The 26219-nt window shown below is 48.1% G+C and overlaps 1 protein-coding gene across 1 annotated transcript in view; it reads left to right on the forward strand.

Annotated features, from left to right (window-relative positions):
• The first annotated feature begins 9445 nt into the window (after window positions 1-9445).
• SLC2A4RG (SLC2A4 regulator) overlaps window positions 9446-26219 on the forward strand; it is a 43666-nt gene continuing 26892 nt past the window's right edge. Inside the window, exons 1-2 of the mRNA XM_061630158.1 lie at window positions 9446-9936; window positions 15116-15294. Coding sequence (XP_061486142.1) covers window positions 9616-9936; window positions 15116-15294 — 500 coding nt within the window. The 5' untranslated portion in view covers window positions 9446-9615. The remainder of the gene's footprint in view (window positions 9937-15115; window positions 15295-26219) is intronic.

Consider the following 26219-nt stretch of genomic DNA (forward strand, 5'->3'; position numbering starts at 1 on the left):
CTGGGCTCCTGCTGGGAGGAAGGGTGGGATATAAATAAAATAAATAAATAAAATAAAATAAAATAAATAAATGAGCACCCACAATCATTCCACCCCCACACAACCCCCATAACAACAAGGGGTAACACTGTCATCCTGTGGATAATGCAAAAAGAGCGATCTGTAGCAGCACAGGTTGTATGTTCATCGACTGAGATTTGAAGATGCATCGTGTTGAAACCATGGGAGATGTAGTCAGTAGTGTAGTGGGAAATTCAGAAGTGCAGAGTCCCTTCATGTTAATCACAGCCATGCTCCCTACCTGGTTTTTGTTTTGTTTTTGCTGTGGGGTTGAGAATTAGATCCTTGATTATGCCTAGGAACCAATCAGTATGAAATAGGAGAGTGTTAGCTACTGAGAAGAGTCTTCTCAGTGCTTGACCTATCTCCTTTCACTATGATTGGCTCCAATCGATAGGAAAGGAGAAGGAAGCATGTTAGAAGACTCTTCTCAGTGGCCAACACACTCCCCTTTCAGGGTGATTGGATCATAGGATGCTGGAGACATAGGGACCCTGCTGGGACCCTGCTCCCAAAAACGTAAAGGGTCTAAGACACCCCCCCCCATGATCCTGCATGAGTCCAGCAACATTTAGAGAGCCCCAGGTTCCCCACTTACAAGGCAAAGCATTCCCTTGGCCTGCATACTGCTCCTCCCTTCTGTGATCAAAGAGGTCCACTTATGTGTTTCTTGGCTGATGGTTCTCATAGTTGTGAAGCTGGATCTTTGGCACTCTGGAGCAAAGATGAAGGCACCTGCAATGTACTCTTTTTCCTTAACAGTAGTAGGTGGGTTAATTCTGGCTCTGGTAAGGTATCGACATGAGCCCTTCAGAAACATAAAAGTGACATTCCATAAGGAAAATCTTACTGTGACTGGGGGGTGGGAGGGAGGAAGAATGAGTTGCTCAAACCAGAGAAGCTTTGGTCTCAGTGAAGGAACTGGTCCACAGTACTTAGATAACAATTCTTAATTATTAACCCACTCGATCGTGAAGGAACTGTGACCTCCAATCTTAGCCAGAATGTGCTGTTAGTAATCAGGTGTGCGGTATTTAAAAAAAAAATGCCCAAGTGCTTTATGATCTTTTTCGTTGCGACAGCCCTGTGAAGTAGGTCAGCATTTGATTCCATGTCAGGCTGCCAAGGCTAGATCTTGACAGGGTGCCTTTTGCCTTTCAGAGCATGTAGGTATGAGAATCTAGACAGAGAGGCCAGAGGGGAAGCCATAGGGGAGTCGTCTCACACTCTTATCCTCTTCCTTGCCAGCAATACTGGAATCTTTTGGCAAGTGCTGATTGCACATGTTCAGATACGTCTCTTGGGGGGGGGGAGCTAGAAATTGGATTTTTTTTTTTAATGAAAGTGTTCTTGGTACTGCTGTCAACTGATAAAATATATTAGCTGATTATCTGTTTGGCTTTAATTAACGGAATACTTTTAAAAGAAATGGAGGAGCATTAAAAGCTATCTTATACAAAGGCATGAGAACAGAAGAAGAGCCTTACTAGATCAGGCCAAAGGCCCATCTCGTTCAGCATCCTGTTCCCACAGGGGCCAGCCAAATGCCTCTGGGAAGCCCGCAAACAAGGCCTGAGACCAGTTTGTCTGTTTAGCCCAGTGTAGCTGTTGAAACCACAAGAGGGGAGAATGCTCTAGTAGGCTTCCCACAGGCATCTGGTTGGCCAGTGTGAGAACAGGATGCTGGACTAGAAGACTGAGGGGAGATATGATAGCACTCTTATTTATTTATTTATTGCATTTGTATACTGCCCTCATAGCCGAAGCTCTCTGGGCAGTTTACAACAATTAAAAACGTTAAAAACAAATATACAAATTTAAAAAGACATTTTTCAAAAGCAATTTAAAAACACATGCTAAAATGCCTAGGAGAAGAGGAAAGTCTTGACCTGGCACCGAAAAGATAACAATGTAGGTGCCAGGCACACCTCGTCAGAAAGATCATTCCATAATTTGGGGGCCACCACTGAGAAGGCCCTCTCTCTTGTTGCCAGACTCCCAGCTTCCCTTGGAGTAGGCACCCCAAGTAGGGCCTTGGATGTTGAGCGTAGTGTACGGGTGGGTTCGTGTCGGAAGAGGCGTTCCATCAGGTATTGTGGTCCCAAGCCGTGTAAGGCTTTATAGGTTAAAACCAGCACCTTGAATCGAGCTCAGAAACATACAGGCAGCCAATGCAAGCGGGCCAGAATCGGTTTTATATGTTTGAACCGTCTGGTCTCTGTTACCAATCTGGCCGCTGCATTTTGCACAAGCTGCAGTTTCCGAACCGTCTTCCAAGTCAGCCCCACGTAGAGTGCATTGCAGTAATCTAATGTGGAGGTTACCAGAGCATGGACAACTGAAGCCAGGTTATCCCTGTCCAGATAGGGGCGTAGCTGGGCCACCAACCGAAGTTGGTAGAAGGCACTCCTTGCCACCGAGGCTACCTGAGTAGTGACAGAGATGGTTCTAGGCTAGGGGAACCCCCAAGCTACGAACCTGCTCCTTCATGGGGAGTGCAACCCCATCCAGGACAGGTTGGACATCCACCATCCGGTCAGAAGAACCATCCACTAGCAGCATCTCAGTCTTCAAGTACATGAAAGGTTGTCACACAGTGGAAGGCCGAGATCTCTTCTCGATCGTCCCAGAGGGCAGGTCATGGAATAATGGACTAAAGTTGCAGGAAGCCAGATTTCGTCTGAACAACAGGAAGAACTTCCTAACTGTTAGAGCCATACGACAATGGAACCAATGACCTAGAGAAGTAGTGGGCTGTCCGACACTAGAGGCATTCAGGAGGCAGCTGGACAGCCCTGTGAGGTATGCTTTAAGTTGGATTCCTGCATTGAGCAGGGGGTTGGACTTGATGGCCTTATTGACCCCTTCCAACTCTACTATTCTATGATTCTATGACAAGATGGGCCACTAGACTGATCCAGCAGGCTGTTCTTAGGTGTGGGGGACCTTTGGCTCTCCAGATGTTGCTGAACTACAACTTCTTTCAGGGTTAGCCACCATGGCAAGTGACTGGAGATGATGAGAGTTGTAGTTCAGCAACATCTGGTGGGCCAAAGGCTCCCCACTCCTGGTCTACTCTGGCTGGCAATGGCTCTCCAGGGTCCCAAGCAGAGATCGCTCACTTCATCTGCTACCTGTTGTTTTTTTTAAAACAGTTGCATGCAAAGAGGGCGCTTAAAAGAAAAAAGAGTCCTATCAAAATCCAGATTTGTTGTTAAGCTAGGAGTTTCTGTTGGCTGGGGCTGATGGGAGCTGTAGTCCAAAACATCTGGAGGGCACCAGGTTGGGGGAGGCTGTTGCAGGGTGATAGCCATTACATTTGTGTCTGATGTTCAAACTCACTGAAGGACAAATCTGATCCAAATGCAAAGCCATACACAAGCCTGTCTCCTTGTGGCAGCTGTCACTCGAAATCTTCTCCCTAAAATAATTCCCTGGGGGAAGTCATGTGCATTAAATGTATGGAGTGGATATGACAACAGCATAGCCTGTGCTGGTGGTTCAGGAGTCTAAATAAAAAGTCACTCATGTTAGGAAGATGATGTACAGTAAAGTTGTGGCCTAAAGCTTCCATCATCCCAGTCCCGGGCTGTGGTCTGAAGGCACATAAGGCCAGCTCCCTGCTGAAGCTAAGCAGGGTCAGGTCTGGTCAGTGCCTGGATGGGACACCACCTGGGAACCATATGTAACCCACCTTGGGTTTCATGAAAAAGAAAGGCGGGATATAAATGTAATAAATAATAAATAAATAATCCCTGACCATTGGCCATGCTGGGTGCAGGGCCTCATGGAAGCTGGAGTGCAACGACGTCTGGAGCGGCCGCAGATTCTCCTTGGGCCAGCTCTTGCGGTTTTATCCCTCGCAGAGTTCCCAGAACCTCCAACAACCTACAGTTCCCAGGATTCTTTGGGGGAAGCCATGTGCATTAAATGTGCTTGTCATGTATGGTGTGGATGTGACCTATCATATGAAGCGCACACCACCAAGCAAATGTGAAGGAAAAAACAACACAAAGCCATGTCATTGAATTTCCTGAATGCCTTCAGAGAGTCGGCTGTCTTTGCAGAGGAGCACCCGAAACCACGCAAGTCCCATGTTCCCTTCTTGTCTTGTCCCAGATCTTGGGTGGTGAAATAGTTCTGTCAAACCTAATCTCAGTTCATTCTGTTGGCATGCACTGCAGTTTCCACACAATGTGGAGAGGGAGCTCCAAGGGAATGGAGGCCATGATGGTGGAAGTATTCCATCTACAACCAAACCATCCGTAGTAATTGGCATCACGTGACTTCCTGGGTCCCTTAACAAAATGGGCCTCCAGACAGTCAACGTCTTGTGGGAGAGACTAAAGCACATCCCGGGAATTTTAGGTTTGCGCAATTAAATCCACTTTTAAAAAGAAACAGACTTTTTGCACTTACGAAAATGCACTAAAAATTGTGGAATGAACAAATCATTAATGGGAAGATATGTAAACACCTTGAAGTGAACAGGTAAGTCACTTCTGTCCAGTGCAAGTAACTAATGTAAATCAGTTTACAGAGGTACAGAACTAAGCCCAAACTTAGGTTATAAACATGTTCATTCCCTTTCAACACTAGAAGAAAAGTTCACAAGAATCTGCTGTAGGCCAGGTCAGATTATTTGCCCAGTTAGCCCAGTACTCTTTGAGCAGCAGCAATTTCCCAGGGCTGTGGGAAGAGAATGGATTTCCCCATCAGCTGCTGCCTAATCCTTGGAGTCACCAGTGATTGAACCTGGGGCTCTTTACATACAAAGCACTACTGCTGAATGAATCAAGGCCCTGCATGCATTAATTCAATGGTGGAGCACCAAGGGCCTGAGGGCCAAATGCGGCCCTCCAGGCATCTCTATCTGGCCCCTCACTGCCCCTGCTTTTCACCTCCCTTGAGTGTTCTTGCCTGGCTGGAATGAATCTTTGAACTCTGAGAATGCTGCTAGCATGAAGCTGTGCGTGTAACGTGTGTGTAGAAACTAGCCGACTGTATCACAGTAACATTGACATCCATCGCTCCACCTATTTTTCACTCTAGCCCCATCAGCAGTGGCATATGGTCCCTAGAAGGCTTCTCAGAACAGAAGGTGACCCTCAGGTGCAAAAAGGTTCTTCACCCCGTGTTAAGAGGTTCACTAGTGCCAGAATGCCTGTGATCAACTGGTGTTTGTATGTGGTCACCATTAATACCGTAATAATCCTCACCATCTGTAGTTTTCATTCCCCTCTAACCTCACTGTTCACAATTCCCCCCCCGCCACAAACCATGTATTTTTATACCACAAACTCAGGATAATCTTTCATGTATCTAATGAAGTGGATCGCATGCCACGAAAACATGTCATAGTAAATTTGTTAAGTCTTTAAGGTGTGGTAAGACTCATTGGCTGGTATTCAACCAACTCATCCTGTCAGTGCAAGGATTGCCACAACAGGACTCCTCCCCTCCCTAAATCTGCTCCGGAGGTTTGGGGGAGCCCCTAGAACAGATTTAGGGGGCACGTGTGGGGATGGGGAGTTCCATTGTGCAAGCAGAAATCCTTGCACTGATGGAGCTACTTACATAATGCAATGTCGAATGCAGCCCCTTGTTTTTAATCCCGTTATTTACCTTTCCCCTAAGAGCTCAGGTAGCACTTCCAGGAAAGATCCCTGCTTAAGACCCCAGACAGCCTCTGCCAGGCTGGGTGGATTATTCAATCAGTCTATTACAGTCAATAGACCAGAAATATAATGCAATGGATAAATACAGAAATAAAATACAATAAATGAATTCGGTTAAAAAAAATACAGTACTCTAAAATCTCAGTAAAGACAGTAAAAACATTAAAAAATATAAACCAGTAGCAGTTATACAGAGCTACTGTAATCCTGGGTTAGTCCTCAAATGTAGTCCTTACAGTTTCAGGTGCTGAGTTGTTCTTTTGTTCTCACTGCTATTGCCAGAAATTTAGCCGCTGTCAGTGACACCCTTGGGGTTTTATGTTCCGTTAGAAATTTAACATAAAATTGGATTGACCTTCCTGGTAATTTGGTCAAAATTGACCAACTGTATGCTCCTGAACCCCAGCATAAAAACAGGACACATTCAATGGATTCTACTTCCTGATTGTTACAGGAACATCCCCTTAAAGAAGTCAGGTAGGTGGATTAATGGTCTGCATTGGTGGAAGACAACGCCATAGTGTGGGTATGTACATTACTGTGTCTCAGGGGCCTAGTAAGAGTACGGGTGACCCAAGAGGCATCTTTCTTCTGAGGGTCCCTCCAGACATCCTTTTGTATTGCACATTCATGATGATTTGTGCTCATGATGGGCTCAAGGCAGCCACACATTATCCCACTTTCAATAGTGTTTGCACTTGCAAATGTTTTGGGGCAATCACACACTGTTTCAGCTCCTGTCAGTGCATTGCCTGTAACATCCTGCTGAAATCTCGTAACTGTTTATTCGACATGTTCTGGTGACTACAGTGTGACACCTTAGTATACCTACCTATCTGTATAGCTTAGCAGGAGTGGGCAGACTGCAGGCTTCTGACATGTGCTTGAACCAACAGGGGTCAGGTACAATATAGTGTTCTGAAGACAAAGTCACTAGTCTTAGGGATGGCTGAATCTATTTGAGTTTCTTGTTTTTCTGGTCTTAGCTTCAGTTCTTCACATTTCCACATCAGTTTGTGACTTTTTCTTTTTAAGAAGTCCTCATGAAAACTCATCATCATTTAGGTGCAAATTTCTCCTAATGCATACATGCTTGTATGCCATATTGCGTAATATATATTTTTGCAAAGCAGTGTTTCCCAATACAATGCAATACAATTTTCACTAATATATGCATTTTATGCAAATGTTGTTTTAGAACATGCATTTTTGTACACATTACTTGACTGGAGAACTGCACTGCAAACTTCAGAGACATTTGAATTCCAAAGGATAGCTGTGTTTTGGTTTGTGTATTGTTTTGGAAAGTGTGAATTAGCCTTTACATGTGAACCAAATCAACTTAACTCCTCCTTCCCTGCCACCTCCACCCCAAGAGAGTACAGAGAGATGACTTGTGTATGCACATGCTAGTTACTATGCATCAGATGCTGAAATCTGAAAGCAATTGTGGTTGAGTTCTGTGACCTTTGTGTTCTTCACATTTGAAAAAAAAGGAAAGCAGTGGCAGCCCCTGCTGATTGGGGATGGTGGGGAGGTGGGCAGGGCAAGTAATGGCAGGCGGAGTCAGGGATCACAGGAAGTGGAGCCAACTTGCTCTGGTTTGCTCCACATCATCCTTCTTTGCAACAATGCATATCTCATTACTATAACTTATCTTTACATATACAGTAATGGCAATGCATCACCCTTAAAAAGAAGGCAGGAAATGTAACCTTTGGGAACAGTTATTTTATCACAGACACCCCAATCTGTTCCAACTTTACTTGGAAGTAAGCTCTGCTGACTGTAGTAGGGCTTTGTCCTAAGAAATTGTATAATGGACAACTGTCTTAGGATTCACTGCTTTTTCTACTAGCCTTGTCTGTACTTGTGCATTTGGAGCCTGATATGCAGAAATTTTGTAAGTCTCTTTGGGCCACTTTTTGTGAAAAAAGCAACTAATAAATGCTGCTATTCTCATCATCATCATCAATAGGGGGGCTTTTAGTGGCTATTATTAAACAATTTTGGACTGGGAAAACCCCAGCTGAATTACTACTGCAATGGTTCCCAAACTTGAAAACTGCTGAGTCTAGGCGCAGCTCACTTAAAGATTTTTCAAAATTATTACTATTAATTATTACATTTCTATCCTGCCTTTCCTCCCGGAAGGAGCCCAGAATGATTTTTTCTGCCTGTTGTAGCAATTGCAATGTGCTGTGCTAGATGCTGTATGCTTTTTAATTGCATTTTTATTGCTTCTTTTATTTCTTACATTGCTTTTATTTTATTGCAGTCCAATAAAATGCTCTGTAAGACATAAAAGAAGCAATAAAATACAATTAAAAATCAAATTGAATATTTAAATATGGACCAGCTGAATTAAGCTCTTGGATCACTGGTGGTCTACCGACCACAATTTGGAAACCTCTGTACTGCTGCAGACCATCCAGTGATCTATCATTATGTAAGAGTTCTCCTGTCCACTCACAGTTGCTATAGAGAGCATCAAGAGCCAGCAACTGCTAGGTTGTTTCTGCCTAGAGAGCTACAGCAACAGTTTATGCACCTCTGCCTGGGCTGTATCACTTCAAAATGCAAGCAGGAAGGACAAAACCAATGACGACGACTAGCAGGCCAGGGAGAAGTCTACCCTAGCTTAGCCTTCTCTCCGACTTGCCACTTTTCTATGTGCAGGGATTGCGGAAGCGGGAATGTGAAGAGTTTTAGATTTTGTTGATCTCATGTGTTTTAAATTTCTTGTTTTTTAAAAATCTGTTGTAAATCGCCTAGAGACCTCTTGTTAGGCAACTGACAAATAAAATAATCAAATCGTAGCAGCAGCCCCGTCTGCGTGCCTAAGCGGTGCAGTCCAGAAGCAAGTTGACAAGTAAGGAGCAGACCATCGCCGGGAGTATAAACGCCACGCAATCCTAACGAAGCGGCACATACCATTCTCCCCCCTTTCTAAAAATCCTCATTAGAGGTGATGGTGTCGGCACGGTATTCTCCATTCCTAGCGACATTTAAATCAAGCTCACAAAATCGTAGAGTTGGAAGGGGCCTGTAAGGCCATCGAGTCCACCCCCCCCAAGCAGGAATCCTGCTTCTTGATAATAATGAGACGAGGACGAAACCATATATTTCTTCGTCTGGAGGCCGCTTTAGGTCGACCTCTCGACGACGATCGCTGCCGGTAGCCTCCGCCCGGAAGGTCCCCCGGCGAAGATGGCCGCTGGAGAGAACGGAGCAAGACTAGCTTTCCCCGCTCCAACGCTAGCTTTCTGGCTCCACCAGCGTTGCTGCTGGAGCCAGAAAGGAGGTCTAGCGTTGGAGTGTGGAAGGCCGGCCTTCGGGGGTGGGTGAGTTGTCTATACGTGTGCATGCGTACATACACACACTAACCCCCCCTTCTTTTAACTCGCTCGCGGAGGAGGCGGAGGCGTGTCGGGTTAGAACGCCGCCGACTTTCCGCCCCCCCTTCCCCGCGTGTAACTGGCAACGCCGACCGGCCAATCAGCGCGCGAGCCGGCTCCGGGCAGCTTTCCATCTCGGAATGTTGATACAGCGAGCGGGCCAATGGTGTGAGGCGAAGAGGGGAGTGGAGCGAGCGAGCGAGCGTGTGTGTGTGTGTTTTTAACCCGGCTCTCTCCGCTTGCACGAGCTCGGGGAGGGGGGGGAAGAGAGAGGAGAAGAAGCCGAAGCCAGCGCGGGCAGGCGGCAGGGAAGGGGGGCGTGGTCCGGGGGGGGGAGCCGCTCGCTCGCCCGCTCGCCGGCCAGAGGGAAAGTCTCAGAGGCAGCGAGGGGGCTTCGCCCTGCACATCTTCTGCCCCCTCTCCGGGGACGGGGGCTCGTTGCACTCCTCCTCCCTCTCGCTTCCTCGCCGGCCCCGATCATGGAGACCAAGCCGCGGCTTTTCAAACGATCTGCCTCCCCCGGCGGCGGCAGAATCTGCTCCCCGCCGCCCGGCTTGACGTCAGCCGGACACTGCTGCCCTGACAGCAGCCCCCCGGCGGCCGGCTTGTACTGCGGGGTCGTCTCTGCCGGCAAGCCGCTCTCCCCCTCCTCTGCCACCGCTTCCAGCAACGCTGTTTACACGGTGCTGGTGGAAGATCCGGCGTCGCTCCGCAGGAGATCCCGGCGACGGAGCTGCGAGGAGGGCGCTGGCAAGAGCCCCCCCGCCGGCACCAAAGGCAGGCTCCAGCTTTTGCAAAAGGTAATAAAAGAGAGGACGGCGGAGTGAGGGGAGGGAAAGGGCAGCAACTTCGCGCGCGCCTGCCGCCCTGGTCAGCCCAGCTCCCGGCCTTTGCTGTCGGATCTGCCAAAGGAGAAGCGGGTGGGTGTGTCCCGCCGTGGCCTACAGTGGCAGGGAGAGCGGCGCAGGCATCCACCTAAGTTGGAAAGGGGGAGAAGACGCGACGGGCCAGGGCTTCGTGGACTTTTCTATTGGGAAGATACGCCTGTCCTGCGCGGTGGACAGAGGAGCGGCGGAATAAGGTGTGCATCGATATAGGCGTTATTATTTTTGCAGAGATCGGAAAGGGAGACTTTTTTTGTCTTTTTGCAAGAGATGGTTAGACCCGCGGGGGGAGGATTTCCATGGGGGCGAGTTGTATTTGCAAATAGAGGGGGCCATGTTGGAAGGGGGGGCACGCGTAGCCATATATGGCAGCTGGGTGGGACTGGGGAAGAGTGGCCTGAAGGAGGAGAGGAGAAACCCCTAGGCGAAGCACCGAAGAGCCACGGTTGCTTGCAAAAGTCCGGCAGGGGAACGAGGTGGGGGAAATGTTTCCTTGCAGAACGGAGCGGCGCGCGCTCCTTTTCGGGTATAGGGCGCAGTCTGATCCTAGGCGTGCTTTACTCGGACGTAAGCCCAGCCAGCGAGAGTGGCCTCCTAAGTATGCACTCCTAAGGTTGCATTTGCCAGAGGAGCGTTCCCGGCTGAGTCCGGATTTTTGCACGAGAAGGTTAATGAAGGCGAGGGCTTAGCTTCTTTGCGGCCCCCTCCCTCGGAGGAACGCGGTCGGTGACAGCACCGAGCCTCTGCCCCGGCGCGGTTGCAAAGAGCGCGCGAGCTCGAGCTGTCCCTCGCAGCGTCGCGGCTGGTGCGGGCAGCACTGGGCGGGCTCGCCCAGCTCGAGAGAAGCCCGGCAAAAGTTTGATTTCCTCCGCTAAAAGATGGCGCCTCTCGCCGCTTGCTTTGCTGCGCTGAAAGTTTTGACCGAGGGGAGGGGATTGAAATGGGCCGGGACTTGGAGCGGAGCAGCGGAGCCGCCTTCCTTCTGCTTGCCCGAGCCCATCCCCGCCCCATCGGGTCTCCACCCCTGGATGGCGGGGCGCGAGCTGCTGGAAGGGACTGGCCATCAATCACTCTGCAGAACAGGCGCTGCGGGCGGGGGGGGGAGGGAGGGACACGGAGGGTCGGCCAGCCAGCCAGCCAGGGGGTGGGGTCTGCATAGATATATGAAGGGGAGAACAGCCCCGCCTTTACTCGGGAGTGCTTCGCCGGGTAATCACACGTGCTTAGACCGGGGAGGGGGAGGATTCGGGGGGCGTGGCACCCAGTCGAGTTCACGATGGAGTCTGGAGGAGGAGTTGAGCTGAATGGGCAGACTCCGGATCAAGTCAGCACAGCTGGCTGGGGCTGATGGGAGTTGCAGTCTCAAACATCTGGAGGGCACCCGGTTGACAACGCCTGGTGTAAGCGTCAGGACTTAACCTTTCACCAACTCCTATTCCCAGTGTATTCATTTTCTCCCTATTAGAATTAAGGGGCACACTTTTGAGGGCAGCTGCTCAACCAACCAACCCCCAACTGTGTGTTTTCAATGAGCTTCTTGAGTGCAATGACCTAACTCAGTCTTCTTCATTGCTGAACTGTCAGTGCAGGATGCCAGAGGTTCCTGCTCTGGCCTCCGAGGTGATGCAGCTTCCCAGATTTTCTCACCAAAGAACTGGGTTAAGGGAAAAATCATTTATTTATTTATTGCATTTATATCCCACCTTTCTCCAAGCAGCTCAAGGTGGCGTATGTGGTTCTCCCCCTCCACGGCAGCCCTGTGAAGTAGGTCAGGATGAGAGGCAGTGACTTGCCCAAGGTCACCCAGTGAGCTTCGTGGCGGAGTGGGGATTTGAACCTGGGTCCTCCAGGTCCTAGTCCAACACTCTAACCACTACACACCACTGTGTAAAGAACATGCAGGGTTCTTTACTGCAATTAAATAACGTCACACACGTACATGTGTTTGTTTCTATGTTTATGTATAAACACTTGACTGTTACAAATGCTTCACAGGCCAACACTAATATGCCAAATGTGACAGTGGTGTCAGCCAAACATGTCTTCATCAGTGGCTTGGTGTACTGTTAAAAACATAACAGTTCTGCACAAGGACAGCAGCAGTACTTCAAGTTCAGCCCGGCATCGCACTACCTTTTTTGTTCTCCTCCTCCTTCTCTTCCGAATTAATTGGAGAGAGTTCCTTCCCCAACTTAGTGCCCTCCAAATGTTTTTGACTAGACCTCCCATTGGCCCATGCTGGCAGAGATTGATGGGAGTGGGAGTCCTGATGCCTGTTTTAGCAGGTCAGTGGTGCTGTTGAATGGCCACTTAGTGGCCAGTTGTGCTCCTGGGACGCGTTGGTTGCTGGGCTTTTAAACTGGGAAGACGGCGTGCGTTTATAACGAGGGATGATCCTAATACTACTAATAAATTTAATTTATTACTTAACCATTTAAAGTACATTTAAAAACAGTCTGAAACAAATTGCAGTCAGTAGAGTAGGCTGGGTCCTAAGAACATACATCTCAAGTGCAGAGCTTGGGAAAGTTGCTTCTTTTAAACTACAACTCCCATCAGCCCCAGCCAGTATGGCCACTGGTTTGGGCTTATGGGAGTTGTAGTTAAAAAAAGTAACTTTTCCAAGCTCTGCTGAAGTGTCAGCTGGCCATGGGGTGGCAAGAGAGATGAGGAACAGTGAATGCTTCTTTGGAATTTATTCTTGCTGCCTTGTCTTACAAGACATGCAATGGCTTTTGCAAGCTTTCTTCATAGGCATGAAGGAACTTGAGGTGGTATGTATTTTATGTATTCATTTTGTTGGAGTTGAGGTTCTGTCCTTGTATGACAGTGTGCAAGAACACCCCCTTCAGTGATCAAAACTTTGGAATTGGTGGTGAGGCCATTCCAGAGAGGCCCTGCTCCCTATAGCGGTGGGATTCCATTGACAGGCAACAGCCCAGGTCAGACGCTTGTCCACTCTCTCGTTTTGAAGAAGAGAGTCTTCAGCTGACTCCTTAGTTCTCCTTGAGTTCATGCCAACAGATGCCCTGTCGAGAAGCTCATCTGAGTTTGAGTTGGACGGTGGCAGCATAGTTGGGTAGCGGTTTCCAGTCGGGTATAGCTTACAAGCAATCTCTAGTGCAGAGTGAGACAACAAGCCATGGAGGACAGGAATTGAGGTTGGGGGGCCAGGGGAGGTAAATGACTGGGTCATGGTACTTGACAAAATGTCTTGGGGAGGCAGGGAGGTTGAACGGCAGGAAACTGATGATAGGCTTCTTGGCCAGTCGGAAGTCCTGGCTAGGAGCCCATGGGCAGGAACTCTGGAAGGTACGGATGTCCCGTGTAGAGCTTCCCCACTCTTGTCCTGGCCAGGGTCCTGGGCCTGCAAGAGCTGTTCTCCAGGGATCTCTCCCAGCCCTAACCTGGAGATCCTGGGGACTGAATGTGGGACTTCCTGCATCCACAGCACATTCTCCACCACTGGCCTACAGGCCTTCTCCGGACAACCACAGCTAGTTTCTCTTGCTCTGTGTGGCCACACTCTCAGACTGCTGCAGCCCCGGGGCCCTGTTGCTGATCTGGATTGATTCATGTTAGGGATGGAGAATCTTTTTCAGCCTGAGGGCTGCATCCCCTCCTGGGCAATATTCCGGGGCCCACGTACCAGTAGTGGGCAGAGCCAGAGGCCAAAAGAGGCAAAGCAATGAATGGAAATTTTACCTTTGTGCAGTAGGCTAGTTCCTACACATGCTCACGCAGCCCTCTCTGTCCTCCGCCTGGACAAGCAAGAGGCTTTATCAGAGGTCAAGGACGCAGTCTGGCCAGGCAGAGACGCTCACGGAGGAGGAGAGGCCTGGAGGGTTAGTTAGAGAAGCCTGGGGGGGCATATTTGGACCCAGGGCCTGAGGTTCCCTACCCCTGATTGACATGTTGACTGAATCCTCCCTTTTCTGCATGAGCAGATGGTAAATTGATTTACCAGTTTGCCTTTGTGTGTGTGTGTGTGTGTGTGTGTGTGTGTCCTGTGTTTCGCTGACTTGGGTCTGTTTCTCTCTCTCCCTCCCTCCCCCCGTGCAGGGAGTTCCAATCAGCTCAGGCGACCCCCTCAGAGATGTCAATGTGGTCTGTACAGATTCAGTGCCCTCGGGTGCTTCAGAGATGAGGGCAGAAATCTGTCCAAGCAGATGGACTTATTGGACACAGGCTTTTAGGTCTTGTGGTCTTCTGTGCAAAACGGACCGTTGTTCTAAAAGATTGCTGAGCTTAAAAGCCTGGCGACTTAAAAAACAATCCTATCTATCTAAACTATCTTACCTATCTCGTTTATCTGTCCATAGACATATGGGCCCTTGAGTTGCCAACTTGAGCGCTCATACTTTTCCCTGAGGCTGTGTATACCCCATAAGTTTAAAGCACGTCCTCCCTAAGAATCCTGGGAACTGTGGTGTAAGGGTGCTGGGAATGGTAGGTCTTTGCCCAGGGGTGGGGGAGATATGCTTTAAATGTACGGTGTCTGTGCAAGGGAGAGTTGTGCTGTGCGAGTCGATTCTATTCCAGTGTGAGAGGTGAAGAATTATCCTCCATGTTGGGAATGCTTATCAGCTCTGAAAAAGTTTTGCCGCCTGGGATGGCCTGGATTTCAGTTGCAGTAAGGGCAGGCTAGCTTGCTGCTTTTTGTCTGCACCTGCTGTGTTTATCTAAGATAAAGTCAAGGGCTCCTGAGCTTTGAGAGCACAGCCAAGCCCTTTCTGTGTGTTCACGTAGACATGGAACAATTTTTCTTTTCTTTTTCTAAATACCAATACAAACAGAACAACAGAGGGCGTCCTTAGAAAATCTCCCCCATATGCAAGGGTGGGGGTAGGGAATGGACATTTATGCCATGATTATTTTGGGGTGCAGAGTTCATGGGACGAGTCAAAGTAAAGAAGCAACCTGCCTCCTCCCCGCCCCCTGTGTGCTGTAACGTTGATCTGCGAAACTCACTGCTGCATGGTGGCAGGCGATGTGGGATTGGGCTTCAAGGAATTGGCAGCGCTCTCAAATGGTCAACAGTTTCTCTGGACTTGTGACCTGCGTTGGGGATCAAGGTCTTCCTGTCTCCTTCCAGAGACCCACTCACTGCAATGGCAAGGCGTTTCCTGGGGAAGCAGAACTGATTAATGGGTGGCCGAGGCAGCTATCGGATCCAGCGGTGTTGAAGCAGCCGGAGGAAGGGGCAGCAGGGCTGCGACTCCCTGAGCAGACCCACCTGCATCAGTCAGCCCATATCCCAGTGCCCAGGCAAAGGTATGGTCATTGGGTAACTTTTTTTGGGGGGGGGTTCTGGTAGTGGGAATCTTCCTGGGTCTTGGGCCACATCTGCACCATACATTTAAAGCACTATTATACCACTTTAACAGTCGTGGTTTCCCCCCCAAAGCATCCTGGGAACTGTAGTTTGTTAAGGGTGCTGAGAGGAGCCCCCATATTCCCCATACAGAGCTTCAGTTCCCAGAGTGGTTTGTCAATCCTTATTCCCAGGGAACTCTGGGAACTGTCGCTTTGTGAGAGGAATAGGGGACTCCTAGCAACTCTCAGCACCCTTAACAAACTACAATTCCTAGGATGCTTTAAGGGAGGCTATCAGGGCCGGCGCCAGGCATGACTGGGCCCCACCTTGACCTGGGCCCGCAGTGCAGTAGCTCAGTCCCCCCATGCAGGGGTATGGGGCTAATAAGCCCGCCTGCGTGTTCTACCTTTCTCCCATCCCTGAGAATGACCTACGCGCTGCATGCGCATGCCTGCCACCAACCAAGATGGTGGCAGAGGTTTCAGCCCCTTAGGGAAGCCTCCGCCGCCATCTTGGTTGATGGCAGCATGCACACACAGTGCGCACGTCATTCACAGGAATGGGAGAGGTAGGTGGGGCATGCGTGTGGGCTTATTGAAGCCTGCACTGACTGTATTGGGCTGGTGATGCCTGGGAGTTCCTTCTCCGTGACCCATGGCAGGGACGGCTCCTGATCCTGCTATGGATCACGGAGAGGGAGCACTACGCTCCCACCCTAAGGAGAGGCTCTTCAGGGGCCCTTGACCAGGGATTGACCTGGCTGCCCTCTGGTGCTAGCCCTGGAGGCCATGACCATTTAAAGTAGTACAGTAATGCTTTAAATGTTTGGTGCCGATGTGGCCTCAATGATTGTCATGCCCGTTGAATGATGGGAGGTAAAGTTCCAAATATCTGGAGTAGGTTGGGGAAGGCTGAAATATATTACAGTGGATTCCTTTGCTGTGTTTGGAAGACCTTTGGACTGGCCATTTTGCTGGCCTTGAATGCTGGAGATTTCTCTAAAAACGAGTTTGATGGCTGTAGCAGAGGAGAATAGGTTGCTTGCTTGCTGCAGGCATTCACAACTGCACTGTGAACATATAGGCACAGCTGCTTTCCAGGAGATCTGTGGGCAGTCTACTAGATGTTGTATTCCTCTGAAGGTTTTTTTTTAATCATCCATGTGCTAAAACCTTGAATGGTGCAGGGCCCTCAGGATCAGCGACTGCTGCCACTGTTGTAATTTCTTAATATTATTGGTGTGTCAGGTTTGGTACACAGTAGTCATATCCAGTCACAGGACATTGGACAGCTGCTGTGGGACCTGCAACAAAATGTTGCAGCATAGACTCCTCCCGTTCGGAGTTCCAAATGGCCATACCCTTTTCTATTCTGTTCCCCCCGCCCCGCTCTTCTGTTCCTTCCCACCCCCAACCAAACAGACACTCAACATTCTGTGGCCCCTGTGAATGCACATTTTCCCACACCCTAGATTTTTTTTCCTTTAAAAAAAATTTTTTTTGCACTTCCGCAAAATTTGCAGTTTTCCCCAGCCTGCCAATATCTGCTTCTTAGACACGGATGGTGCAATTTAAGCTACATAAGGATCTACACTTGAAGAATGAGTTTGCTATTCACATATATGGTTAAGGTACATAGACGGTTCAGTGGAAGACAGGGACTTTGACTGCATACACACAATACCTTTAAAGCACTTGACTTCCCCCAAAGAATCCTGAGAACTGTAGTTTACTCCTCATAGTGGTACAATTCCCAGCACCCTTAGCAAACTACAGTTCCCAGAATTCTTTGAAGTGGGTGGGGGGATGTTCTTTGAATACAGTAGGGCCCCACTCGTATGGTGGGTTACGTTCTGGACCCCCGCTGAAAAGCAAAAACCGCTGAAAAGCGGAACTCACTGAAAAGAATGGCGTGCAATGCCCCAAAACCGCCATAAAAACAGAACAAGCGCCGTACGAGTGAGACTTCAGTCTAATTGCGTCTAATTGAGACTGCCGCATTAGCGAAGCGCCGTAAAGTGGGGCCCTACTGTATGCTGTAAAAGTATGCTGTGCAGGCAGCCTTTGATTCTTACAGAACAGTTAGGCTCCTGAGAATCCCGTCTTTGCTGTCCTGAAGCTGCTGGGGTTCAGCAGAATTGAGGTGGACCCTCTTCTGCCAGGATAGGATGAATGAGCGCTCTGCAGGCCCTCCCTTCATGATGGAATTTGCCCCCTTCTTGATATCTCCCAGTGTCATGCCAGGGCTAGCTGGCTTCATGCCACAACTGATATTTTTCCTCTACTGTGCTCTGATGTATGTTTAATGTAAGAATGCAAAGCTTTTATATAGCACTCTTAAGTGTCCAAAGTGCTTCACCTACATTATCTTGATGTAATTCTTAACAACTACCCTGTAACATAGGTTGAGAGGTAACATTTTTGGTCATTTTGAAGCTGTGAACCCAGGAGAGGGGTGGAGAATCAGATTTTAGGGGGAAAACTGACTATATGCAATACATTCTTTCGTATCCAATTTCTCATCCAAACATTTGGTGTACAATGAATAACTTAAGTCAGCCCCTAAAACTGTACTGTATGCTATATTTCTGGAATTTTAAAAAGTACAAGCGCCAAAGGCTGCAATCTTGTATACATTTATTTATTTATTTAGATTTATATCCTGCTTTTTGATAGCATGATCCTCAAGGTGACAATACATTTTAATAATATACACATACAATATTCCAGATCTCTTTGAAAGTAAGTCCACTTGAACAGGGCCAGAGCCAGGAACGATTTGGCCTTTGGGCAGCAGCCTGCCCAGGGCCCGCGGTGTTGTAAGGCTGAACACCCTTGCCCAATATAGGTGGCGTGGGCCTTGCCTACCTGTCGCATCAGTGTGCACCTGCCTGCCATCAGCCAAGATGGCGGCGGGGGTGTTAACCCCTTCAGGATGCCCCTGCCGCCATTTTTGATGATGGCAGGCATGTGTGCGTGGGGTGTGTGTGCTGCACTGACGCAACAAGTAGATGGGGTGGGCAGGCTTATTTAAGCTCCGCACCACCTGTATTGGGGGAAGGTACCTGGGGGTACTTGGAAGCTCTTGCTTTGCGATCCACGGCAGTGTCAGGTCACTGAGTCCAGCAACTCAACACTGCCATGGATCAGTGGGTGGGAGCTTCACCCTCCCACCCTAAGGAGGAATACCTCAGGGGCCCTCCACCGGGGCCCACTTGGCCACCTGCTGGCGCCAGGCCTGCACTTCAGTTCAGTTGGGCTTATTTCCAAGGAAGTGTGGAGAGGGTTGTAGCCTTAGTTTTAATGAAACAATAATTCTAAATATATCCAATGTTAAGAGGCAGCTAGCTCTGATGCTTGAAAGTACCTACGTAGATCTTAGTTCTTGCCAGCTGGAAAAAGAAACCACAAACGTTATTGTAAGGGCTTAGTGGAATACAAGCCACTGTTTCCAAGATTTACTCAGAGTAGACCTATAGAAATTAATAAACCGAAGTTAGTCGTGTCTATTAACTTCAGTGGGTCTACTCTGAGTTGGACTAACATTGAATACCACCCAGTATATAAACCTTAGTATTATGCAGATACAGAAAGCTCTTGGAAAAATAAAACATTAATGTCATGTAATTAAGGAATAGCAATGAATTTTTGATATTCAGCTAACCTTTGATAATAGTATTGCATTTTGAATAGTATCTCATTGTTATATACAGGCCTCAGTTCTATGCACACTTGTCAGTGAGCTGTTTTCACCTTGCTTCTGAGTAAACATGCACAGAAGCAAGGCGCATGTGAACTGTAGAGAAGATTGGCTATCCCAAACTGACATTCCTTATTTCATCGATACTGTGCTCAATCTGGAGATGTGAAGACCTGGGAAAAAAACCCAGAAAAAAAGTTTTCCCCCCATTCCCCCCTTTTTTCTGAAGCCTATTTGTTTGTTTCCCTTTTCTTCCAAAAAAACTGAAACACCCCCCCCCCGAATTTTTCTGGGTTTTTTTTCCAGGGCCATACATCTTTAAATCCATCTCAGAAGATAATGGGCTGTCTCCAAAGCTGCACTATTTCAGTTCTCCTCATGCAGCGGGAGTTCCCTATCCTCTCCAACCAATGCTCTGCCTAGATCTGCTCCAAAGGATCCCCCAACTCCATTCTGGAGCAGAATTTGAGAGTGCACAGGGGAGGAGGAGAAGGGGATGTTCCGTTGCCCAAGGGGAAGACTGTTGCGCAAGTGGAACGGCAGCGCTGGATACAGCCTGATGTATCCTTGGCAAATATGAGCCCAGCTGTCCTAGTCCATGTCCAAAAGATCTGTAGCTTTGATCCTGAACATTTAGGTAGAGCTTAATGGACTTGGAAGACAGTCCCGCTCTGATGATGATCTGCATCCTGCAGCATTTGAAAGCATTTGGCTAACATTGTGCTCTGAGAGGGTTGTTTGTCCAGTAATCCAGAAAAATGCAGTTGCTTTGCTATTGTTGCTGATACCACTACTTTTGAATCTTGAATCTCAGTGCTTTGCCAACGGTATGTGTTGTTGGTCATAATATTAATTTGGAACACTGCTTTACATCACTTGTCATTTATAAGAGGCTTTTTCAAATTTTCTCAACCCTTCCTGTTTGCAGGTAGGGGGAAGAGTTTGAGGCTGAGAGAGAGAATTTCCATACAAAATAACAGTTCCTGGTTGCCAGGCTAGCTCTTGAATATGCTATTTTATGATTGTGCTTGAAAGTGGGTGGGTGAAATTCCATTCTGTTGAAATCCTAGGAGCCAGAAGATTTGGCATTGGTGAGTGTGGTGCCGTGGCCCTCCCCAAGACAAATGGAAACACATTATAATGGAATAATAGAAAATTGCTGTGTTGCCATTGTTGGTGTGATTGCCTGGGACAGGGCCTTTGCAGTTGTGGCACCCAGATTGTAGAACTCCCAACCAGTTGTCTACCAGTTGTCCTCTGAGCATATACCTTTCTGGCATTCTGTAATGGCTTTTTTACAATTATTATTGAGCTTTTGGTTTGATTAAGGTTTCTCTACCCCTGCCTGCCACCCTGTTTTTCATACTGTTGGTGCTGTTTTAGCTGTGCTTACATTTAATTGCTGTGTTGCATTTCCTGTGATTGTGAGCTGCATTGAGGGCTCATGGTGAGCTCAATGGCAGGATAGGAAAACATTTTAAGTGATGAATAAATGAAAAATTGTAAGCAGGAAAAGACATCTTGCAAACGTGGTCGACTTGCATAACGTACATGGGTTGCAGAATCCAACTGTTGTTGGTGCAGAATTTGGGTTCTCAAATTATGAACTGCTCTTGGGTTATCAGGGGGAAAAGGTGATGGAAAGCGTGTAAATAAACCAGTGATGATGTATATGTATATTCTTGGGCACAATCTTCATTTCCTAGGTGGCTCTGCACCCTGCATTCTCTGCCCTTGAGGTTTCAATTTAATCAGAGCAGGCAAGTTGCACAGGAAGGATCCATAGCAGAGTAATTTATTTATTATTTGATTTATATCCTGCCCTTCCCCCCGGCAGGAGCCCAGGGCGGCAAGTAGTACAATGGTAGGACCCAGGTTTGATTCCTGGCACCTCCCAGGAAAGATGCTTAGCCTGAGACCTGGAGGAACCGCTGGCCGTTTGAGCAGGCCATGTTACAGTGGAGGCTGGTCCATTTGGGCTAATGGGACACTGTCCCACCAACCTGCCTGCCCTCAGCCAGCCCCCAGCTGCCTGCCTTCTTAGTTACACCCATCACGGTATGGCTCTGCCTGTCGTTGGCTCTGGCTCCACTTACTGCTAGCCTCCTTGCCTTCTGCCCTACCCGTCCCATTGGGCATCAGCCATCAATGCCGTGCCGAGCTTGGCGGATCACCTGGAGGCCCATATTTCACCAGGGAGGGACGATGGCTCAGCCACAGCTGTGTGCTTTGCCTACAGAAGAGCCCCGCTTCAGTCTCTGGTTGAGAGGATCTTGGGCGGCAGAGCCAGGGATGACCGCTGCTTGACCCCTTGAAGACCTGCTACCGGTTGGCCGAGGAGTGGGCAAGATAGTAAGCCCCGCTCAGCGTGAAGTGGCTTCGTATGCCTTTGTCAATTCAAGTCCCCTGAAAGATCTCAGTTTCCGTGCAGCTGATCTCCCTCCTCCATCAAGGTGGCAGCTGCACGCTTGCAGCAGGTTTCATCTGCTGCAGCGAGCGTGTGCAGGCTGTGCCCAGCAGTGCTTCTTGCGAGCTTGCCTGAGCTGAGAGCGTGGCACACACTGGCAAGCCACAGTCACTCTTTCTGCCGGGGAAGCACCAGGGCTAAAAATACGCCTGAAACCAGACGGCAATTATGTGTGTGTTTAATCTCCTTAGATTACAAGCAGGGAGGTGCTGACTCGCTTTGCTGTCTGCGGAGCTGAAAGTGACTTCCTCCCCCCCACCCCAAGCAAGGCAACTATGGGCGGAGCGCCATCTAGTGGAAAGGTCAACCAAAGGCGATCCTTTCAGGCCCATAGAGAGAATGCTAGACGGTCTCCTACACACAGCCTGAACTCATAAATTGATAGCTGCCATTGACCAGGATTCTCTGTGGGTGCAAGGGAAGCCACTGTGGTGCCATCCAGATGTTCTTGCTCCACGCCAGGGGTAGCTAGCGATGGTGTCCTGTATATGTGATTGGACACCCAACTCCCATCAGTCCCAGCCAGCCTGGCCCAGGAGTCAGGCAGGATGAGAGTTGGAGGGCACCATGTTGGCTACCCCTGTTTTAGGCCTTGTCATCTTTGTTGGGAAGGCCCTGTATGCTTTGTGTTGAAAAAATAAAGAGAGGAAACCCCAGTTCACTTTTACATCAAGTGGGGTATATGTTAAGATTAAACTTTTGTCTGACCAGTCTGTCTCAGATAAGCTCCTTTCACAGAGTCAAAGGGGCTGTGATGTTGCTAGTGAATTTAGGTTAGGCTCGATGATGGCTGGAGCGTGAAGGTACGGACTGGAGGGCTGTATAAATTTATTTATTTACTTTTTTAAAAATCCAAGGTGCTTCCCCTTGGAAGCTTGCAACAACCCTGGAAAGTAGGCTAGGTTGAGAGAAAGAGAGCACACCTGGGTGTTAAGGTCACTGAGGCATCATCATGCCTGAGCAGGGATTTGAACGCAGAGTTCCCTGGCATTAAGGCCAGTGCCCTAACCACTGCACTACAATGCACAAAGCTGCCTTTATTTTTATTGTTTTAAATCTTCCTAACAATCTGGTCCAGAGGCTCCAGCTGTTGCACTTAGACTGTTGATGGGGACAGATTATTGCCAGCACCTTACTCCAGTGCTCAAAAGCTTGCACTGGTTGCCTATCTGCTACTGGGCCAGGTTCAAGGTTCTTGTATTAATTTGCAAGATGGAGGGAATGACTTGATGGAGGCATCTCTGGGATGGGGACTTGAACCTGTGCCTTCCATATTCACTCTCCTCCCCCGCCCCCCTTTTCTCCTTGTCCACACAGTCTCTGAATACATGAGCTGTGAATGAAGAAGTCCCTGGTTCAAGTGTCGCCTCTGCTGTGAACCTGATAGGTGCCCTTCGGCATACCACCCCCATCTGCAAATATGTTGAATAATAATACTTATCTAACAGGGTTGTTTTAAAGATTACATCAGATAATGCACGTGAAGGTCTTTGACAGTGCTATACCAATGTTACTTCCCTACCAATGTTACAAGTAGAGCCTGCAACAAAATGTTGCAGTTTGAATTGTTTATAGTAATGGTTCCAGTCAGTCCACCTTGAGAGTCTATTCCATCCTTTCTTCTACTTTGCTTTCATTGCCCCCCAATAGTGAACATTCTGTGGTGACTGAGCATGTTAATAACTGCTTGTTGAGCTTTTTGTGGGTCCCCCCCCAAAAAAGATTTGCTGTTCATCTGCAAATCTCTGAGGTTCCCGGAGCCTTTTGATAGCTCGCTCTTGTGCATGGGTGCTGCCATTTTGCGCAAAACAAAATCTCTAGTGTCTATAACACTTCTCTTCCTGGTCTCCTGGAGATGATCTGCAATGAGTCAAGGAATCTGGTTGGGTATTTAAAAGTCTTCTCCATACTACAGAATTGTTCTTAAGCAGGCCTGTATACCCAGGCTGGAAAAGCCAGCTTGTGGTGGTGGTGGTCTGTAAGTAGCCAAATCCTAGAACAGCGTATACAGAGCTTAGATGAGTGATAGGTGTAGCCTGACAATTCTACTACTGCACAGTGCAAGTCCAGAAACTGGTATCAGTACCAAACTCGGTATTTGGACAATTTCAACTTTTACTTGAGGGCTGGATGCTTGCTTTTCAAATTAAGTTTTTAAAATTATTATTATTATTTATTACGTTTTGCAGATGCCCTAAACCTAAAAAAAATCTCAAGGCAACTTAGCGGTATACATAAATTAGAAACAGAATAACCAAAATGATGACAGTATTAAAACTATGCTCCCTCCATAAAATCTATAACATCTGAGCACAGCAGTTGACTAACAGTGTCAGAGAATAAACAAACAAAAAAACCCCAACAGATAACATCAGATATGATTAGATTGGAAGTAGAGGAAGATCTTGATCAGGTGCTGAACAGATATTAAAGTCAGCACCAGGCAGGCCTCACAGGAGAAGAGCATTCTATAGGTGGTGGGCCACCACCAACACGCCCTCTCTCTTGTCACCACCTTCCCAACATTGCTTGCAGGGGGCACATTCAAGCCTAAAAATAGGCGTGAAAGCGTGTAGGAAAATTTCAAGAGCCTAAACAGGACTGAGGGAGATTTTTTAAATGGTCAGCGGGGCTGGAGCATCAGTGTTTTGAATAGGGCTTCTCTCCCCATAAGCAGATGCATATTAAAATATGCAAAGTGGTATAATTTATGCAAATTTTGGAAGTTTCTTGGGATTTTTTTTTTTTCTTGCGAGCACATGGCAAAGGGGCTCTTAAATGGTGGAAGTGATACAATTGGAAGCATGCGATGCAAACATGTGCAGGAAGGAAGCCTTCCTTCTTCAGGGCAGAAGTCCAGTTGCAAAATGGCTTCTAGTTTTGTTTGATTTTTGGTCAGCTCTCTCCCGGGCTTTGGCTGAGGAGGGCATTTCTTCAGGCTTGCGGCAGCTCTTAAGAGGCGTGTGCACACTGGTGCAGGGCGGAAGGGCTGCTGATCCTCCCTTGCAGGCATGCAATACCTTGACACTCAATCATCGCAGCGTGTTGCATCTGAGCCCCTGCAGCACAGAGCAGTCTAAAGAGACCTGTTAAGGCATTGCTCCTGTAGTAAACAACTAGGCTTGGCCAGTTGCCCACTTGGCTTCTCCTGTCAGCACGGACTGCCCCGGCGTCTCTGTCTGTACTAGCCTGGTGTACTGGGTGTGTTTATGTGTGCTGTGCATATTCATTCTCCTTTTCTTTTATATGTCTGGAGGATTTGGGGTGGGAAAGAAAGTCTCTCTCTCTCTCTCTCTCTCTCTCTCTCTCTCTCTCTCTCTCTCTCTCTCACTCACTCACTCACTCACTCACTCACTCACTCACTCACTCACTCACTCACTCACTCACTCACTCACTCACTCACTCACTCACTCACTCTCACACACACACACACACACACACACACACACACACACACAGAGAGAGAGAGAGAGAGAGAGAGAGAGAGAGAGAGAGGCTGCAAATCCCTCCTCAAAATCCACCTTTTCCATAAAGCCTCTGGCTCGACCCATACTCCAATCATAGGACTACAAGAAACTGCCTTATACTGAACTAGACCATTGGTCTGTCTAGCTCAGTATTGCCTACACTGATTGGCAGTTGCTGCCGCCGGGTTTTCAGGCAGGAGTCTCTCCCAGCCCTACCTGGAGAAGCTGGGGATTGAACCTGGGATCCTGTGTGTGCAAGGCAGATGCTGTACCCCAGAGCTCCGGCCCTTCCCCTTTTTTGCACTGAGCAAGCCTACATGCACAATGTTACTGAACGTGCCTTCTTCCTCTCCTTCTGTTGCTTTCACTGTGTTGAATTTAAGTCTCTGAAACTCCTCGGGGCAGAGACCTATGTTCTGGTAAAGTGCCATGCACATGGATGGTGACATATATCAAAATAATTAGATATTTTCCCTTTGGATTAAATAAAGGGGGGCCTGACTCACGGTTGGCTGAGCTCATTAGAGGAAAGCAGATGTGCTGATTTTAATTATGAATGGATAGGGGAGGGGTAAGTTTAGCCCCCTTCTTTTGAGTACCAAAAGACAGGCTTCCCCTTCCTCCCTCTCATTGCTGGGTGTGTATGCGGGGGAGATCGAGAGCCATTAAGCAGCAGCCTAAAATGCTTCATCTATTCCGCTTAAGCAGCAGAGCCCAGTTTTGGAACTCGAGCCCATTTTGTTGTACCGGATTATTCAGAAAACAGTCTGGGGCCAAAGTCCAGAGGAAAAAGATGAGCAAAGGCTGAGGGTTCCTTGGAATTAAGCCCCACTGAGTTTGCATAGGATTGGGCAGCACGTTCTGAATTAAATTTGGACAGATGTTTACTGATGAGAGCGTTTGTCGTGAAAATCTAGCAAACCAGACCTCCTTGTTTCTAGCTTTCTACCACCTTCAAATTAAAGCTGTTGTTATGTGCCTTCAAGTCGATTATGATTTATGGCGACTCTGTGAATCAATGACCTCCAGTAGCATCTCTTATAAACGACCCTGTTCAGATCTTGTAAGTTCAGGTCTGTGGCTTCCGTTATGGAATCAATCCATCTCTTGTTTGGCCTTCCTCTTTTTCTACTCCCTTCTGTTTTTCCCAGCATTATTGTCTTTTCTAGTGAACTATGTCTTCTCATAATGTGTCCAAAGTATGATATCCTCAGTTTCATCATTTTAGCTTCTAGTGACAGTTCTGGTT

The sequence above is a fragment of the Rhineura floridana genome, chromosome 6 (assembly GCF_030035675.1).
Source record: "Rhineura floridana isolate rRhiFlo1 chromosome 6, rRhiFlo1.hap2, whole genome shotgun sequence".
NCBI classification, from domain to species: Eukaryota; Metazoa; Chordata; class Lepidosauria; order Squamata; family Rhineuridae; genus Rhineura; species Rhineura floridana.